The sequence below is a fragment of the Neopsephotus bourkii genome, unplaced genomic scaffold, assembly GCF_033783945.1.
Source record: "Neopsephotus bourkii isolate Nb327-2 ecotype Australia unplaced genomic scaffold, CSIRO-AGI_Nbou_v1 NB_1767, whole genome shotgun sequence".
Classification (NCBI taxonomy): domain Eukaryota; kingdom Metazoa; phylum Chordata; class Aves; order Psittaciformes; family Psittacidae; genus Neopsephotus; species Neopsephotus bourkii.
Window position 1 is genome coordinate 366,723 of NW_026902241.1, and position 16,159 is coordinate 382,881.

At 39.6% G+C, this 16,159-nt stretch overlaps 1 protein-coding gene across 3 annotated transcripts in view; it reads right to left on the minus strand.

The window, feature by feature from the left end:
* TIAM2 (TIAM Rac1 associated GEF 2) overlaps positions 1–16,159 on the minus strand; it is a 137,330-nt gene that overhangs the window by 8,102 nt on the left and 113,069 nt on the right. The window contains exons 1-6 of one of the 3 annotated variants that reach the window (XM_061378591.1): positions 15,293–15,443; positions 4,902–5,081; positions 3,337–3,405; positions 2,836–2,961; positions 1,649–1,757; positions 844–1,023 (exon numbers count right to left, since the gene is read on the minus strand). In XM_061378591.1, the coding sequence (XP_061234575.1) occupies positions 844–1,023; positions 1,649–1,757; positions 2,836–2,961; positions 3,337–3,405; positions 4,902–5,081; positions 15,293–15,364 (736 nt within the window). In that variant the 5' untranslated portion in view covers positions 15,365–15,443. Of the gene's footprint in view, positions 1–843; positions 1,024–1,648; positions 1,758–2,835; positions 2,962–3,336; positions 3,406–4,901; positions 5,082–9,783; positions 10,199–15,292; positions 15,444–16,159 lie in introns of those variants that run through there. The other 2 variants (XM_061378592.1, XM_061378593.1) reach the window with 2 other exon arrangements.

Consider the following 16,159-nt stretch of genomic DNA (forward strand, 5'->3'; position numbering starts at 1 on the left):
GGTTTTGTTTAATTTTTGTTTTCAAAGCAAGAATGATGCTAGAATTCATTAGACTTCTGTGTTAATTTAGAAAGGAGTTGGACAAGATTTCTCTAGTCCTGCCAGCTCTTAACTGACCTGCAAGTAAGTTACCACCAGCTTGGTTGTAAGGGCAAGGGAACAGTATTAGAAACTCCCTTTAAAGTCAGTAACAACCTTGTGGCTTTTTGCTGACAATGTATTTTGCCTGAATGTATTTTGTTAAAATGACAATCAACCATAAAATAGATCTCTCGACTTTCATCTACCAGGTGCTGACAGACCTGAACTGGAATTTGCCAGGGTCAAGTCCCAAGTATCTGCGCCTAGAAAACCAATCAATCCTAATACACGTTAGACAAACATGTCATTCTACACGGGAAGACTGCAAAGCTTTGACACAGATCTCTGTGCACACAAGAGACACAGCCAAACCTCAGACAATTAAGATATCCTTCTGCGGCACTCTTCTAGTTCAAGAGCTAATAACCACAAGATGGAGCTTTGCTCAGTGTTTCCAAGTGGGAAGAAAAGCAACACTGACCTGACATGCTCCTGTGCAGGAAGTGAGGAGAAAGACCCCAGTCCTATTTGCCATGGCAAATCCTGGGCATATCTACTTCTCAAAGGGACTTGGACATACCTAGCAGGACTTTTTGCTATAAGCACGGGAAAGTTACTACTTATTTTTAAGGAGAGAGAGGGAATTTCCTCTAGGTTTTGATAAGTCTGTGCTATCTACCAGAACAGCTACCTGCCTCTTTAGAAAGGGCTGGAAAGAAAACTAACTCATATTCATTCCTGTAGAAGAAAAGAGGAAGTTACCTGTCAAATGATAGTGCTCTTCACTCTCATTGTCTGTCAGAGACACCAGCTCTTTTAAAAGCAGAGGATATTTCAGCACTCTCTGAACAGGCTTTATGAGATACGACTCCAGTGTAGAAGAGTGTTGCTTTGTGGGATTTCGCGCATCCAGAAAGGCCTTAAAGGCACTATCTGTTTTAGCTAGAAGTAAATAAAAGAGTTGGTCAGTTGAACATGGAAGTCACGATCACAGAATACCAGGTTGGATGGAACCTCAAGGATCATCTGATCCAACCCTTCTTGGCAAAAGCACAGTAGAAGCTACAGTCATTTGAAAACACAGAATTGCAACTTGTAACCAGCACGAAAACCCTCACCATTTTTAATAGATGGTTTACAAAGTAGTTTACACTGTTCATTTCATAATAATTTCCTGCATTAAATAACATATATAAGGGCTAAGACAGCAATTATATCAAGGTGAGATTATTCTTCAATGTAATTTTTCCACCACACTGCAGTGGATGGCAGAAGCAGCAACTTTTTCTACCATTTGTTGCTGCTTTTTGGAGCATGGGTTGGATCTGCAAGCAGGACAAACTTGTGGAAGATGTTTCTGTAGCTATTCAAGCTACTGCCTGGATGTTACAAAGAGGATCTTACCCCTTCAGTTCTGCAGAGCTGCAGATCTTAGCTATTTCAATTGATAGACATCTTATGTCCTTACTTTGCACCAATATTGTCTACAAGTCAGTGAGATGTTACAGTAGTTCTCAGCAGTTTAAGTTCATGCAAGCTAATTACAATAATGAAGAAAATAAATTACCTCTCTCAAGAACTTTCTGAACTTTGATGTGGTTTGCACAGAAGCCACTGTACAATTTAAAGTGGTCAGCATAATACAGAAAGGAGCCTCCGAGGGAAAAGAGCAATTTCTGAAAACACAATCAAAATATTAACTCATTACTAGAATCCTAAATAAATATTCAGGCACATAGCACACAGGCTCAGTGGTGTGATTATCTGCTCTTTCTATATATATATATCTTATAGTTTTATATGTATATATATTTTACATTAATACACTACTGGTAGTAACTCCATGACGTTTCTGTATTTTTCTGAGTGTAGAGTTCAGCCTATTTAGTCAAAGCCTGCAATTTTCTCCTTTCTGCCCAAACAGGTAACATCACTGCAGATACTTTGTCTTACTGTATCCTTCAGGCAGCATGGGAACAAAAATTAACAGACACATAACCGGGTATATTGTGCTGGCAAAAAGCATGAGCAATAGGAAGCAAGGTATATAAGTGCCAAAGCCAGAGCAGACAGTGTAAAACAAACACAGAGGATTGCTCTCCAGCTGTTTTCCTACTTTCATGAGGTGGTAATCACAGGGCATCTCTGAAGTTCTTGGATGAAGGAGAGGTTGGGAAGATGTGGGAGGGACTCAATCACAAGGGAGACGTTTTTAGAAAACTGCTTCGCAAAGCAAAGATAAGAAAGAGGAGTAGTGAGGGAGGAGGAGGGAGAGAAGGAGAGCAGCCATCTCCCTCTTTAAATCAATGTTTGCTTCACAAAAGGCAGCATCTGGGAGACTGCCAACAGTCTCACCCAGTCCTGAGCCACACACGAGGAACTCACACAGCATTTAACAGTAAAAGCTCCCAGACAGTAAGTAGTGGGTGAACTGGGCACAGCTGGGAGGCGCATCTGGCAGGGAGGAATTCAGCACAGCAACATAACCTTTCTACAAAGGAGTTCTGCATCATAAGCGCTGCTAGTTTAAAACATACTCAAAGTCTACTCTGCATCTTCCGCATTTCATCTTCTGCCATAGCAAAGAGGAAGATAAAACCATGACAAAATACACTTTCACAGCTGAATAGATGTCTGTAATCCTAAGTAAAGCTTTAAACATAAAAGCAGCCATATGAAACTTAGAGTTCTTAAAGCCAGATTTCACAAACATTTGCAGGCATACTACAAAGTATTAAATGACAAAATATTTACCCGGAACTGGGATGGTGTTTCCAGTGTATTAAAATCTGAGGATGAAGATATTCCTTCTTCAAGGGTCTCCAAAAACACTTTCTGGAAATTCAGCATTTCTGGCAGACTGCCAAACAAGGACTCCATCTGTGAAAAACATCAGGATATGAGGGACAGCACATCATGCACCTAACATTGGTCTTGAGAAATACAGTCCCATAAGGAGATGTGCACACAAAGAGGTGTAAAGGCCAGTAACGTCTTCATTAATGCTTTTCAAACTGGTTTTTTATTAAAAAATCCTTACAAAAAAAAGCAAGGATTTCTCAGCAGTTAAGTCAGAAGAACAATTACCCTTTAAAGTGACTGAAGCACAAGACAGAAAGGCACTGACTGATGTAATTCCTATTGTAATCTTTGTTGTTTGCTTTTTCTGTCATGCTCTCAGCAACAAAAAAACCCAAGGGGCAAACTCTTAACCCATAAAAGAATGAAAAGCACACCTTTGAGTTTTTCCCTCACCTCATCCTGGGTAAGGAAGGTTTCATTCTGAAGAGGCTCCAAGTATAGCTCAAAGAGGCAGCTCAAATCCTGCAAAAGAGAGAACTTGCTCACTTTTATGTAAATATTTGAAATTGTTCTTTATGTGACAGCTGTGGGATAGGGGTAATTTTGGGGAGCAAACTAGAGATGCTCCTTTTCTATAATAAATAACTGCGTGTCATTAGCCCTAAAGTGATTGCTAAATTGGACACAAATTGATTTGAGTAATGTTTTTGTTTCATCCTTCAGGCTTTACAGCTTGATTATAATGAATTATATTCAGAATAGTATGAGGAGAAATGTTACAGATAGCTTTCTAAAGAGTCCATGTATATGGACAGCACCAAATGTCTTAATCATGTATGTTAGATAAACCACATAGATAGCCACTCATTTAAACTTCAGCAGTACTATTCAGAAGGGCACCTAACATTTTAAAATCCTATTAGTTATTACAGTATTCAGTTATGTTTTCAGGGAGGATGTGATCAAGGGCTTTTTCAGTCACTTCTTCAAAGAATTGGTGTCACTTCTGAAGACTTATTATCCCATACCAAAGCATGACAGCAAGGCTGAGACCCAGCAAAGGGCTCTCTGGCACTGAGAAGGGAAACAGCAGAAATTCTTATGGAGGAGTGATGAGCATCTCTCTGAGAATGCCATAATGAGTATGTGCAATGAGTATGTGCCAGGATTTTGCCTGGTGCAAAATTTCCCATATGTCAGTGACCTCCAGGGTCATGTCATTTTCAAGCAATTCCCCTATAATAAACACCAGCTGGACATACGTGGGGGTTCATGTTCTGTAATGCTTCCTCAAGCTTTTCAGCATATGGTTGCATTAGTTCACTGATGGAGGTACTAACAATAAAAGCCTGGAAGTGTTTTCTCTTTTTTTTCCATATACAATATTGCAGTAAGTACTGTTATCTGTAAGCATGTGCTTTGACTTCCGGTAAAGCAGATGATTCCTCCTTTCTGAAGGTCAGTGAATTCAATGCTTTCAGGTTTTGGCATCCAGTCGCATGAATTTGGGGTTACAGAAAGAAGAGACATACATCTAACAAATCATGGACTTATCAGGGGAGAAATAACATATGTGTGATGCTCCAGCCAACTGGACTTGTGCTTTTTAGTTGTGCTGATTAAAAAATAGTTATGCATCATTTTCCACAATTAAACTTTTTTCCATTTTGTAGGAGAATATTCTGTTCTACCAGATTTATTTTCATCTTGAAAATTAGGAAAACATCCCCTGGAAAACCCCTATGTTAGTATATTGCAGGTATCTACTCCCCACAAACTGCCACTCTCCAATACCAATACAAGTTCACTAGACCTAAAGGTACTAGATCAAATCCTACAGCCTCTATTACAGGAGCAAGGCTGTTGAAAACAACAGGATAAGCAGACTTTATAGATTATAACCCTTGTAGAGGGCTGGTTATATAAAGGATAAGCATTAATATGTTAAGACCATCCATAAATCATGGTCAGCCTCAAAAACAAGGCTGTAAGTAGCCACATTTTATTTTACTTTTTACCTTAACATAAGATTTCTCAGTGTCCATAAGTTCTTGGATGACTTTCCTCAACCTATCTGCATCAGAAAGGTGGCGAGCTAGTGGCCGTGGTGGTGGGTCCTGGTTGTCCTTCTGTCCTTCCATACTGCTTGTTTGGACTTCTTGGAAGTTCCGGCACAAAGCACTGATCTGTTCTGCACTCTGTTAAACAAGAGGAAAGGGACAAGCGCCAATGTTTTAGACTACAAGCTGTACTACAATTATTTTTAAATTCCTCAAATTTTGCACATGTTCCAAATTCAGAGGCCAGAGCATGCCACGGATTTTTGTCAAATATGTGCCCTGACAGCTCTAAACAGCTTGAATATACAGCAGATCCAGATCACACTAGTAAAATGAAATGAAAATTTTCTAGTGATTTTCCAGAACAGATTATTTTCCATTTTCAGATACAAGCTTATGGGATGCAAAAGATGAGAGAGCACTAAGGTATATCACACACTTTGCTTCTTATGACACTAGCATCACACTGTTTTCCATCTCTCTTATTCGCATCACACTGTTTTCCATCTCTCTTATTCTCTCTTATTTTGCAACATTGACTTCATAAAATAGAAAGAATTAATAGATAAAGATCTTTTAAGCATCCAGAACAACTGTTTTATTTGTCACCCACTGCCTGTCTTGTGCGGTGTTTTTTTCAGACAATGAGACATGGAGCTGAAGGTTCAGATTCCAATGTCCTGGGTTGTCAAAAGATGTTTAGACACCTTCTCTCCAAGTAGATAAATACCTATCAAGATTTTTTGCTTTCGAGAATGGCAAATAGAAACAAAAAACTTTGAGATTCTTTGGAAGAATGACAAAGATTAAAAAAAAAACCCAACTCACCCCCCCCAACCCCAAACAAACAAAAACAAAAACAAAAAAAACCCAAACCAAAAAAAAAAAAAAAAACACCAGGAAATTTTCAAGCAAGGTAGGAATTTGAGATGGAACAACAGTTAATCTGATAAGGAAAAGATGGAAGAGAAAGAGATTTTTCTGACATTAAGACATGGCTGTGTAGCTCACTCTTGCATGATCACCACCACTAATATCCAAGAGCTACTTTTGCAGGCAAGAATCGTTAATGCTTAACTTGAAAATTATTCCACTGTTCTCCTTCTTACATGATGTTTTCCTGAAAGCTAGAGTATTCCTGCCATTACCAAATTCTACCATAACAGCTGTTGGTGTCCATCTCTTTGTACTACATGAAACAATTCTTCAGTACTGTCTTTCTGTGCCACCTAATATCTTCTATATTCTTATATATATCTTCTTGAGCAAATGCATGCAAATGAGGACTACACAAATGCTGCCTTATTTCAAGTGGAAGTCTTGTTTTTAAGAAATTGGGATGAGTGCATTTCAGAACTGTCTTAATCTGCACTAATTCATTCCCCATGCTCTTTCAAGTGATTCTTTGGGAGTCTCCTGATACACCACCGGTTATCTGTATAGCTAGATTCACCAACATACTAGGCCATCAAATAGGCAAATGTAAAAGTTATTCTAAAACTGAACTGAGCTATACAAAGCCTTCTGTAAGGTGGAGGCTAAATGCACTAACAATATTAAATCACAAACTTTCATGTGACAAAACGTAAGTACATCACTCACACACATACAATGGGAATATATGCTAAAGTATCAAATATTTGCCATGGAATCTATATTACTCTGTAGTTTCCAGTCCCCAGTTTTTAACAATGCCATGACTAAAAAAAAATTCCTTTTCTCGCTAATATGTGCCACCATCTTCAGAGTCCTTGCAGGACTACGAAATTTTGATACATTTTGTATTTACAACATTTATTAGGACCCAACAAAACACAAAGTAAACTGAATGTTTGTTGGAATTACAGCTGCACACTGATGGAATGTATTCAGAAATCACAGACACACTCTGACACTAAAATTAATTAGTGTTTTACAAATAAATCACATCTTAATTTAGGAAATGCATGTGTATTTTAAAGCAACTTTTAAATAGCTGAATGCCAGTGTACTTGAGCTTTGTTTTCTTTGTTTCTGATGTCAGAAAGATTTGTATTTGCATCAGAATTACTCAGATTTTTTGCTCTCTACAGCTCAAAATGTGCGTGGGCAGCTACTGGATACCCGGTCAAGGACACTAAAGGATATGAGACAGCCTACTGAAAGCAAGTCATAAACATCATCATGAGGCGCAATTTTATAAGGAAGACTTAGAAGTCCTCTATTCTTCCCCAACTACCTTTGCACATAGAGCAGGCAGACATTGGAGAACATGTTATGTTCTCTATCCCCTTCCATTTTGGGCCCAGAGCTGCATCTGCCACCAAGAGGCACTGGATGAGAAAGCATATTGAAAGAGATGATGGCCTTCAACATAAATACTATTTCAGCATAAGAAATTTCATAATAACAAATAAGTGGAGATTAATATAAGCTATTCTTGCTTACATTTCTTCCCAAAACACCCTTACCACCCAGGCTGGGATCTCTACTTTTTTCCACACTGCTCTGGATGCTACTCTCTGCCTCCAGCACTAAAGAATGTCCTGCACTCTATTATTTTTGCTGTTTAAAACAAATCTTTTTCTAGAAAGGTTCTAGTGACAGCCCCTGTGAACACCTCCTTTATAACTTTAATGTATAGGCAGAAGAGGCTCAGCCTCTGCCCCATTACTGATTGTAGCTGCGATTTCAAAGCTACTAAAGCTACCTGGGCATTCTGGATGCCAAAGCATAGTTCAAGCAGTCCAGTGTCCTTAAGCCAAGAAGTCTCAAGAGGAGTCCCAAGCTGATACTACAGACACTCACCGTAATCTTGAAATAACCCTGAATTTGCTTTGACAATGACACTGCATTAGCCAACACAGGCAGATGTAACTCTCTTGTACATCTGGTAAACTCCTCAAGAATATAGCTTCTTTTTATTTGCAACAAGACTGTCTCTACTTAGTAAATGGCAAAAAGAAATTATTTATGACAACCTTTATAGTTTGCAGCTTACCAGAATGAAACAATTTAAATTGACAGAAAAGTGCAGATGCCTGACTATGAGGAAGGCTGCAAATTAACTGGGTGCAGAGAAAAAGCTGAAGAGAGCATACAGTGGAAACTAAAAACTTTCTCCAAAATCCATCACTTGAGCTTACGTACGCCACTGTCAGCAACACGCACAGGAAACTGCAAGCATCTTCAGCTTACCTTTAGCACTGAACAGAAACAGATAAGGTTGAAAATGCAAAAATTTAGACTAATAGTGATAAGAGTTGGGAAAGACAACTGGAGCTTACGCAGGTTTTATAGAAGAAAACAATACTTGCATTCTAGAGAGGATGAAGTTAGGCAGCACTGTACAGTTTTATTGGCCATTTGCACATATTTCCCACAAAGCTGTATAAATCCTTCTCCAGACCTAGCAGTTAAGGGAAGCAGCCTCCTGCCTCTCTCCTGGCCTCTAAGAGAACAAAAAGATGTGTAGAAGCAGCCTTGAGAATGGAGTTTTTTTCATCCCTGGATGTTTGGACTTGTACTTGCACCCATGTCCTTTTTCAGGGAGTATTCCCTGTGAATGTGGATTGCTCACAGTAACCTTAGAATGGAAAGTTCCAGTGCACATAATTGTCAGCTTCACCCATAGCAGTCAGCTATCACAGTGATGCTCAGATTGTCAGATGGAGATGAAGCACATCCCATTTTCAAGAATACTCCTAATACGAAATGTTAAAAGATCATTCCTTTAAATTGAGCAAAAGGATACTCTTACAAGAACTTCTTGCGGATTTTCTTTGCTTCTTGAAGACAAGCATATCATAATTTGAGGCTTTGCTATTCCCACCAGAATTTAAAAACTCCATAAAATTAATTGGTGAGAGAGCAGAAGACATTAATCAGCAGTGGTTAAGCATTAGTAGAACAATTTCATGGCTACCCTGTGACTTTCTATTGAATTATACTGATTGAGCATAAATGCTGCACAAGGTCAATTAGCGTTATGGTGTCTCTGCTCATTGCTGTTTATTTCACCCTCATTTATGCACCTCATACACTCCATCACTCAGTCAGGGTTTGTTTGAAAAAGTGATGAAAAAGAGTATTTTGAGTAGGCTTAGAAAACTCTACAGCTTAAGAAAGACCCCTTGAGGGGGAGGAGGGGGGGCTTAAAGCCATGCCTTTTGACGAGTTTCCAGATTTCTGTAGCCTTGCGCAGGACATTGCCCACATCTACAGGGTGATCACCAGTCTTTTGAATTCCTTATCCAAAGAGGAAGCGTGCTCAGAAAACATCCTGCAGAAACAGATTAGTGTTGTACCCTCCGAAACCAAACAGCTAACAGTTCATCTCAGCTTCATGCATGCATTTCCAGGAAGACTGAATGCACCATTCAACACAAGAAATACAATTACATGGGATTTTGAGAACTGAACAGCTGGCCTGAGACCTCTGAACATCCTCAAACTGTGGAAAGAGAAAGCTTTTGGAGATGTACATCACTTCTGCTTTGTGTTAGAACATACTTCTCTCCAGAACAAAGGCAGTCATAACAGACCCTTTTTTTTTTTTTTTCTTTTTGTAGGTCCATCACTCTACAGACATCTCTGCCATCCTCAGACTGGGAAGTGCTTTGTAACCAAGCAACGTGAATTGCTAGAGAGCTGCAGGGCTTAGCTTCCTTAAAGACCACTGCCTTAGGTTATGCACCAATGCAGTATGTGCACTCCCCTTAACTGTTTACTAAGACTTAAAAATGTTAGTAGAGTTCTACTGAAAAATGCCTTGTGGGATTCCACTATATGTATCTGGGCAAAACTGCCACTCAGCTTCGGGCAACAGAAGCTAAAACAAAGTAGTAGCCTCAAAACTTACGTTTTGGCACTTCTCTTTTTTATCCCAACTTCCAAGAATGTGAAACTGTTCCTGACTGACACTTCTGAAATCTTAGGGGTCTGTTTTGTTTTGCTGTGTATCTTGTATGTCTTCTAATTAAAACGTGTAAAACACTGCTAAAGAAAAGGTATTTTTTTAAAGTGTCCACTCAGATCCTTTGTAGCAATAAGCCAGGCACAGTTACGACTATGCTTTAAGGAGGAAGAAACAAGCCCTCTACACTGCATTATGAAAAGCTGCCCTACCAAACACTACTGGACCAGACAACAGGGAAGGAATTAACTACCAACCTTAGTCTTTGAGTCAGAATTTCCTAATTTCAGGGAGACTGACTTTAGCAAAGTCAACCTGTTCCATAACTCAAGTAGGTGTCACCAACCTCAGTTAGAAATCACAAGTGCAGAAAGAAGAGGGGTTGATGACCTAGCAGCTCTTTCCTGACAGCACAGACCAAGGTCTGAAAGAAGGCCTGAATGCACTCTATGTGAAACAGCTAAGATGCAACCCACCTAACATGGTGCCTGAGCTATTAACATGAGTTGTGGAGTGGCAAATCTTCCCTCTCACCTGCCATACACAGAGAGATGCCCATCCTTCTCCTTGAGTGTAAAGGAAGGACTGCTGGGGATTTGTGTACGTGACTGAAATGGTTGTTATAAACCAAGTCACACAGCAGGGATCTGGGCCCAGGAGCCTACATCAACTAGGTCCCAAGGACCAGCAGCTCCCACATTCATAGATGCTGTGCTCAGCTTCTCTAAAATCAGTCTCTGAAGTCACCTGACCCAGCGCATAACAAAGTCAAAGGCAAAACAGAAGTCACTTCCATTGTGGAATGCTAAATCCTGACCCATACAAATTGTAAAGCTGAGAACATCAGTAAAATGAAAAGCGAGGAGCCTTGGCAGCCCAGGTCACAAAAAGGAGACTCTTGTCAGATAATATTAAAGCACACAATGCAAGTTTTCCCGAACCCTGATCTTGTGAAAATACTGTCAATTCTTTCATTTCGCATGTCCTTATCCTGATGTTGTCAACTTTTAATGTATTTTTCTACCACCTGGGTAACATATTTACAGCCTTCTTATATTCCCACAGCAGTACCTTGAGTGTAGCTCTTTTTTCTTTTTTACCCGTTTCCACAATCCTACATTATTTGTGAAAATCCAGAAAAATAGTTACAACATTCTTGCTGCAGTTCTTTCCACATTTCCCTGAAGAATCTTTTTACAACCATCCCACTTCTCGTCAAAATCTGGATCATGACTTAGTTCTTCCTCTGACAGAAGTGAGAAATAACTATTTGCTTGAGCCCAGCAGCAAACAGTGCAGGCAACCAACCCACCCTTCCCTCCCCCAAACTGCAAAAAGCCCAAGCCTTTTCTCATGCACAGTACTGGTAAAAAAATCACCCACCACTACACCTTACCCGACTCCATTATTTGATTATTAATGCTGGGACAGTCAGTGCTTATAAAGCTCAGACAGCCTGGAATGCTCCTGCAGCCCCATCATCTGCCTTAGCCTAATTAAGCAGCACCCCACCGCTTAACCCATGTCACTGCAGAACTCACCACTGAAAACATCCTGTGCAGGGAGCCGTACGCTGCTGCTGCCTGCTGCTGGGTTTTGCGAGCCAGTGCCAAACTCTTAGCTCTGGCTTTACTCCTCCTGAAGGCGGGCATTGTGGCTTGCAAATACAAACTTTGCCAGAGGAAAAGGCCCCTCAGAAGGAAGCCACAGACGTTGTGATCCCCCACAAACACACCTTCTTCTCTCTGAGCTCAGCTGCTCAAGTTTCTCTTTTGTGCCGATTAACGAAAATCAGAGACACTGATGACATATCAGTGTAACAGAGCTAAGCAGCATACAAGAGAGCACAAACAGACCTGCAATGCCTCCCCTTTATTCCTACAAATGCAGGGAAATGTGCCAGATGAGAATGGTGTTTTTATAAATAGCTTGATGTAGTGAATGCCGGACAAAGTGCAGTCATGGCAAGAGAAGATGGGTTTTAGCTCCCCAGAAAGGTACCTGCCTGTTAAATTTACTGCATAAACAAAACATCAGGTGCTTTGAGAAAGTTAGCCAAATACCTAAAAATATCTAGAGGGTGTTGACCGCCCTGAAGGTCAGCATGAATTATCAATGGTACTGAGGCTGTCTCAAGGGTGCTGCTAAAAGGTGTGGCATACAAATACTCTTACAATGATAAAATGAAAAACAAATAGGCAGCTCTTTGGATGTCTTCTTTACATAGTTGTGCTTGTTCTTTCTTTGAAGTTTTTAGTCAAAATTACATCAGTAAAAAGAAATCTAAATTGTGCTCACTAATAAATTCAGGCTTGAAAGGCAAAGTCTGCATGCTGATACATATTCACACAAAACCAATCAGGTCTACAGACAGATTATTCTAAAACCAATGTAACTTTAAACAAAATATAATAGGACATGACACCACTGAGCTTAAGAGTGACAAGCAATTCATTGAAAAGGCAACAGTACCAGTGGCATAATAAAACTCCCATGTTCCCTCTATCACAGCGCTGATAGTATGCAATGAAGCTGAGCTATAAGGCTTCATTCCACACTGCCCTTGTGACAGCCTATCGCTCTCCAGAAAACCCTTTTCTAGAACCCAAATGATACATCCAGCCTGGGTATCTATATCCTCAGTTATGAGGGTGCTGCTTCAGAGGTTTCAAGGATATTCACCTTCATACAAGCAAGGGAATGGTGCAGCCTTCTCCTTTAATTACTGCAATTAAACTTACATCCATCTCTTTCCAAATCATTAGCACAACTTGACAGCTCAGCATTTGCCAAACTGCAGAGCTCAGTTGCTGAGCAGCTGCTTATCAGAGGAACAATGATGCGAGCCCTGAAACAACACTCTGCTGATAATGATGTAGTAGGAACCTCTTGCTTAGCTGATGTACTTTGCCCTTTCTTCCTTTTTGGAGACCGATTCAATGCGTGAGAAGACTATGTAACAGAAAACTGAGGAAATGGCCTCAAAGGATTGAGAGAAGTTTTACCTGCTCCCTAACATTTCATTTTTCCGTGGTCACACAGCCTGGTTTAAAAATCCAGTTATATGGACTACTGTGTAGCACGTACAAGGCTTTTCTTATCCACCATTAGTGGTTGCCTTTGCAGTAGTTCACAGACCCTAGGGATACACAGAGCAACTCTGAAGAGAAGAAAAAAAAAAAGAAAAAAAATCACTACTCTGTGGAAATTAAAGGTTTACAGCACCACATATGGCATTTTAAAAATAACACAGGTCAGGTCACCAGATCCACATTTACTAAGAATATAACTATACTGTCTGGAAAAGTACTGTTTCTTCGTTTCCTATCAGCATGAGTTGTGGCAATTTCAAGCTCATAACAGATTATGTCTTAAAACACAGCTCATACACTGGGACCTGGGAGAAAAAAAAAAAAAGGCTGCTAAATTTCAGGTCCAAACCATATCGTCAATCTTGATGAAAAACATTGACAGGCCTTTTCAATTCCATATTAGGAGTTATTCTTCCCAGATTTGTTAATTAAACCTGTGTTATTAGCTAGACATATGCCAGCTAAAAGATGTTACCAATTAACAGCTTTTTTTTAAAGTATGTATGCATTAGAATAAAACCCAACTATGTTTTAGTAATCCTTCCAGCTTGTATTGAGGGACTTGGATAAATCAAAAAAGTTAAAAAGAAGCTAAAATAAGCCAAATTAATTAAAGCATTTTCTTTAGCCATTCTTCTCCTCTGGAAGCACACAAACACACACTCAAGCCCTTTTCAAGAACATGTCTCCTATGTAAAATTTACATGTAAAATAATCAATCACCTTGAAATACTTTTAAGATGACTGGAAAAAATACATAGCCTTCTTGTTTGTTCCTGTGTGCTTTAAGTAACACACATTCCCTTTACAGACATCTGGTTTTCGTCTTCTCATTTTAGAGGCACCACGCTTGCTAGTTAACAGTAACATCCTTTGTAATACAGGCTTCCCTCTATTGTCCTGATATGTCTAGGTGCACGTACCGTCATCGAGTTCATTTCCCATTCTGCTTTTGCCCTTAATGCATGAAGGTAAAAGGCTAGTTTTGCTTGGTCTGTATATACTTTGAATGAAAGAAAACAGCAGTTTGCCTCTGGGACAATTCTGAAATTGCAGGCTACTTTGTAAGTTCAGTCTGGACCACCAGTGAAGCAGAAGCATAATTTGTATATACATTTTGTATTTTTTAGATATTTGTATGTGTGTGTATATAGGTATACATATGTATACACACATCTACATAAACATACAATATGTATATATGTATCTCAGATTAAGAGAAGCCCTGTGACATTAGTGGTCTCTAAGTGTTATAAGCTCAGGTTTAATTCAGCTGGTCTCCAAATTACTACACTGATTCTGGTACAGGGACTCTGCTTTTTATTTTTTTCAAATGTGGGGGGATGATTTTTCTGAATATTTTCCTACTGCACTTATTATAGTAATAACACGGCTTTTAAATGCCTTCAAGATGTATTTTCAATGCATAATTTGCCACAGTAAAGACATCTACTTTAATTCCAGTGCTGAAAAAATAGTTAACATTCCAAATATTTAAAATTAATTACTGTTTAATTTTTTATTCCAAGCATCATAAATACTGTTTGTAACATTCTCACCCAAAGGGTTTTGGGCTGAATGTAAAAACTTTCCTCAAGTGCTGAATTAGAAACTATGGCAACCACTGAGCCATTATCTTTGCATTCATCTTTCACAATATATTTTTGCACTGTGACTTTTTTGGAGTCAGAGAGGGCAACACTTAATCTCTTCTTGTTAGTAGCAGGTATATTGTGTTTCAGATGCTAGAAGACCAAATAATCCCCTGTAAAATACAAATACAGACCCTCCAAACTCCACATCACTCTCCCCTAGTTTTGTTGGGGTTTCATTTAGGCACTACAGAAGGATTTTGCTGCCTCAGAAGGAAATAATCACCGTGTGAGTAAAGGTCTACATAAATTATTATGTACAGACAGGCACATAGTGCTATGGACAACAGGTAACTAAACATGAAAATCTGGTGGAACTTCCCTGTGCATCTGACTCAACTGACCTCTTCTTATCTCTGATTTTTGCAGAATCAGCTGCAGGTAGCAGATTTTATTATTGCCGGTCTACCTGTCATCTTACATATTCCTGACAGCACAAAATACGGATCAAAGCCTCACTGAAGTATGTAATAGCACCCAGGACGTGGTATTTGTCTGAAATTCTGTATTGGAACTTTGTGAAACTTTAAGAGACATTGTGTCTTATGGGTAACTGCTGGGCACATGACATAACTTGACATGCACTAAAATTGTGCTCCAATGTTCTGCATCACTAGGGGAAAACATACATTATAGTCAGCACGGTAACTGGATATTGTCACAGTCTTAAAACAACCCCACCAAATAATCTACAGTGGGCAAAGAGGTTACCCAGTTCCCTGGGTCTGTCAGAAGTGTGATTAGATAACTGCCTTTCATTGCAAAGTGAAATGCTGCCATCATATCCTGCACTGCAGGTGACAAGGATTGCCTTTGGAGGCCCAGGGTGGTGGACTCCCAGGCGACTTCCTCCCCTCATCGGTGAAGTCACAAGCATCTCCAGAGACACTGCTAACTGTATCCTGTCGCAATGAACCAGGCCTGCAGTCATATGCTTCTCTTTCCACCTGCAGACAAGCCTTGTGGATTTTTCCCAGAAGACTACAAAGAAAAGCTGCATTGTAAGAGATTCTCCCACTGGCTTCTTTCATTTGCAAGCATCCATACATCACAATTTCTTCTCCTGATCAAAAACTTCTGCACATTTTGCACTGACAACTGCCATAGTATTTTTGAAAGGACATTTCCTTCAGCCAGAGGAAAGACAACAAATACCACTCCCAAATGCTAGTGACTCAGTGTAATACCACAAAACAGAGCAACACAAGTTCACGCGTCTGCATACAAGAACTACAGTTTCCCTTTGCTCTTCTTTCTTGCAATTCTTGTGCCTCCCTACCAGTAACTATGCACACAGGTCTCCATCCTTGACCCTATCTTGAGCTAACATCTGGTTACAGACTTCACTCTAAATAAAGCACCTTTCATGCTTTGAGCTTTATGGTTTCAGGGCTCCTTACTATGCTAGCCAGTCAACTGCTGTATTTGAATTTGGGACAATCTATACTGTGGGTCTGATGCATTTAAATAACTACAGGTTCAAAACAACAAAGTGAAATCCAGGTCTGGGGTTAATGGCAAGCATTCTGTAACCTGCAGTCCATCAATTTTGGTGTCTTTTTTGAGGGATGGAATAAA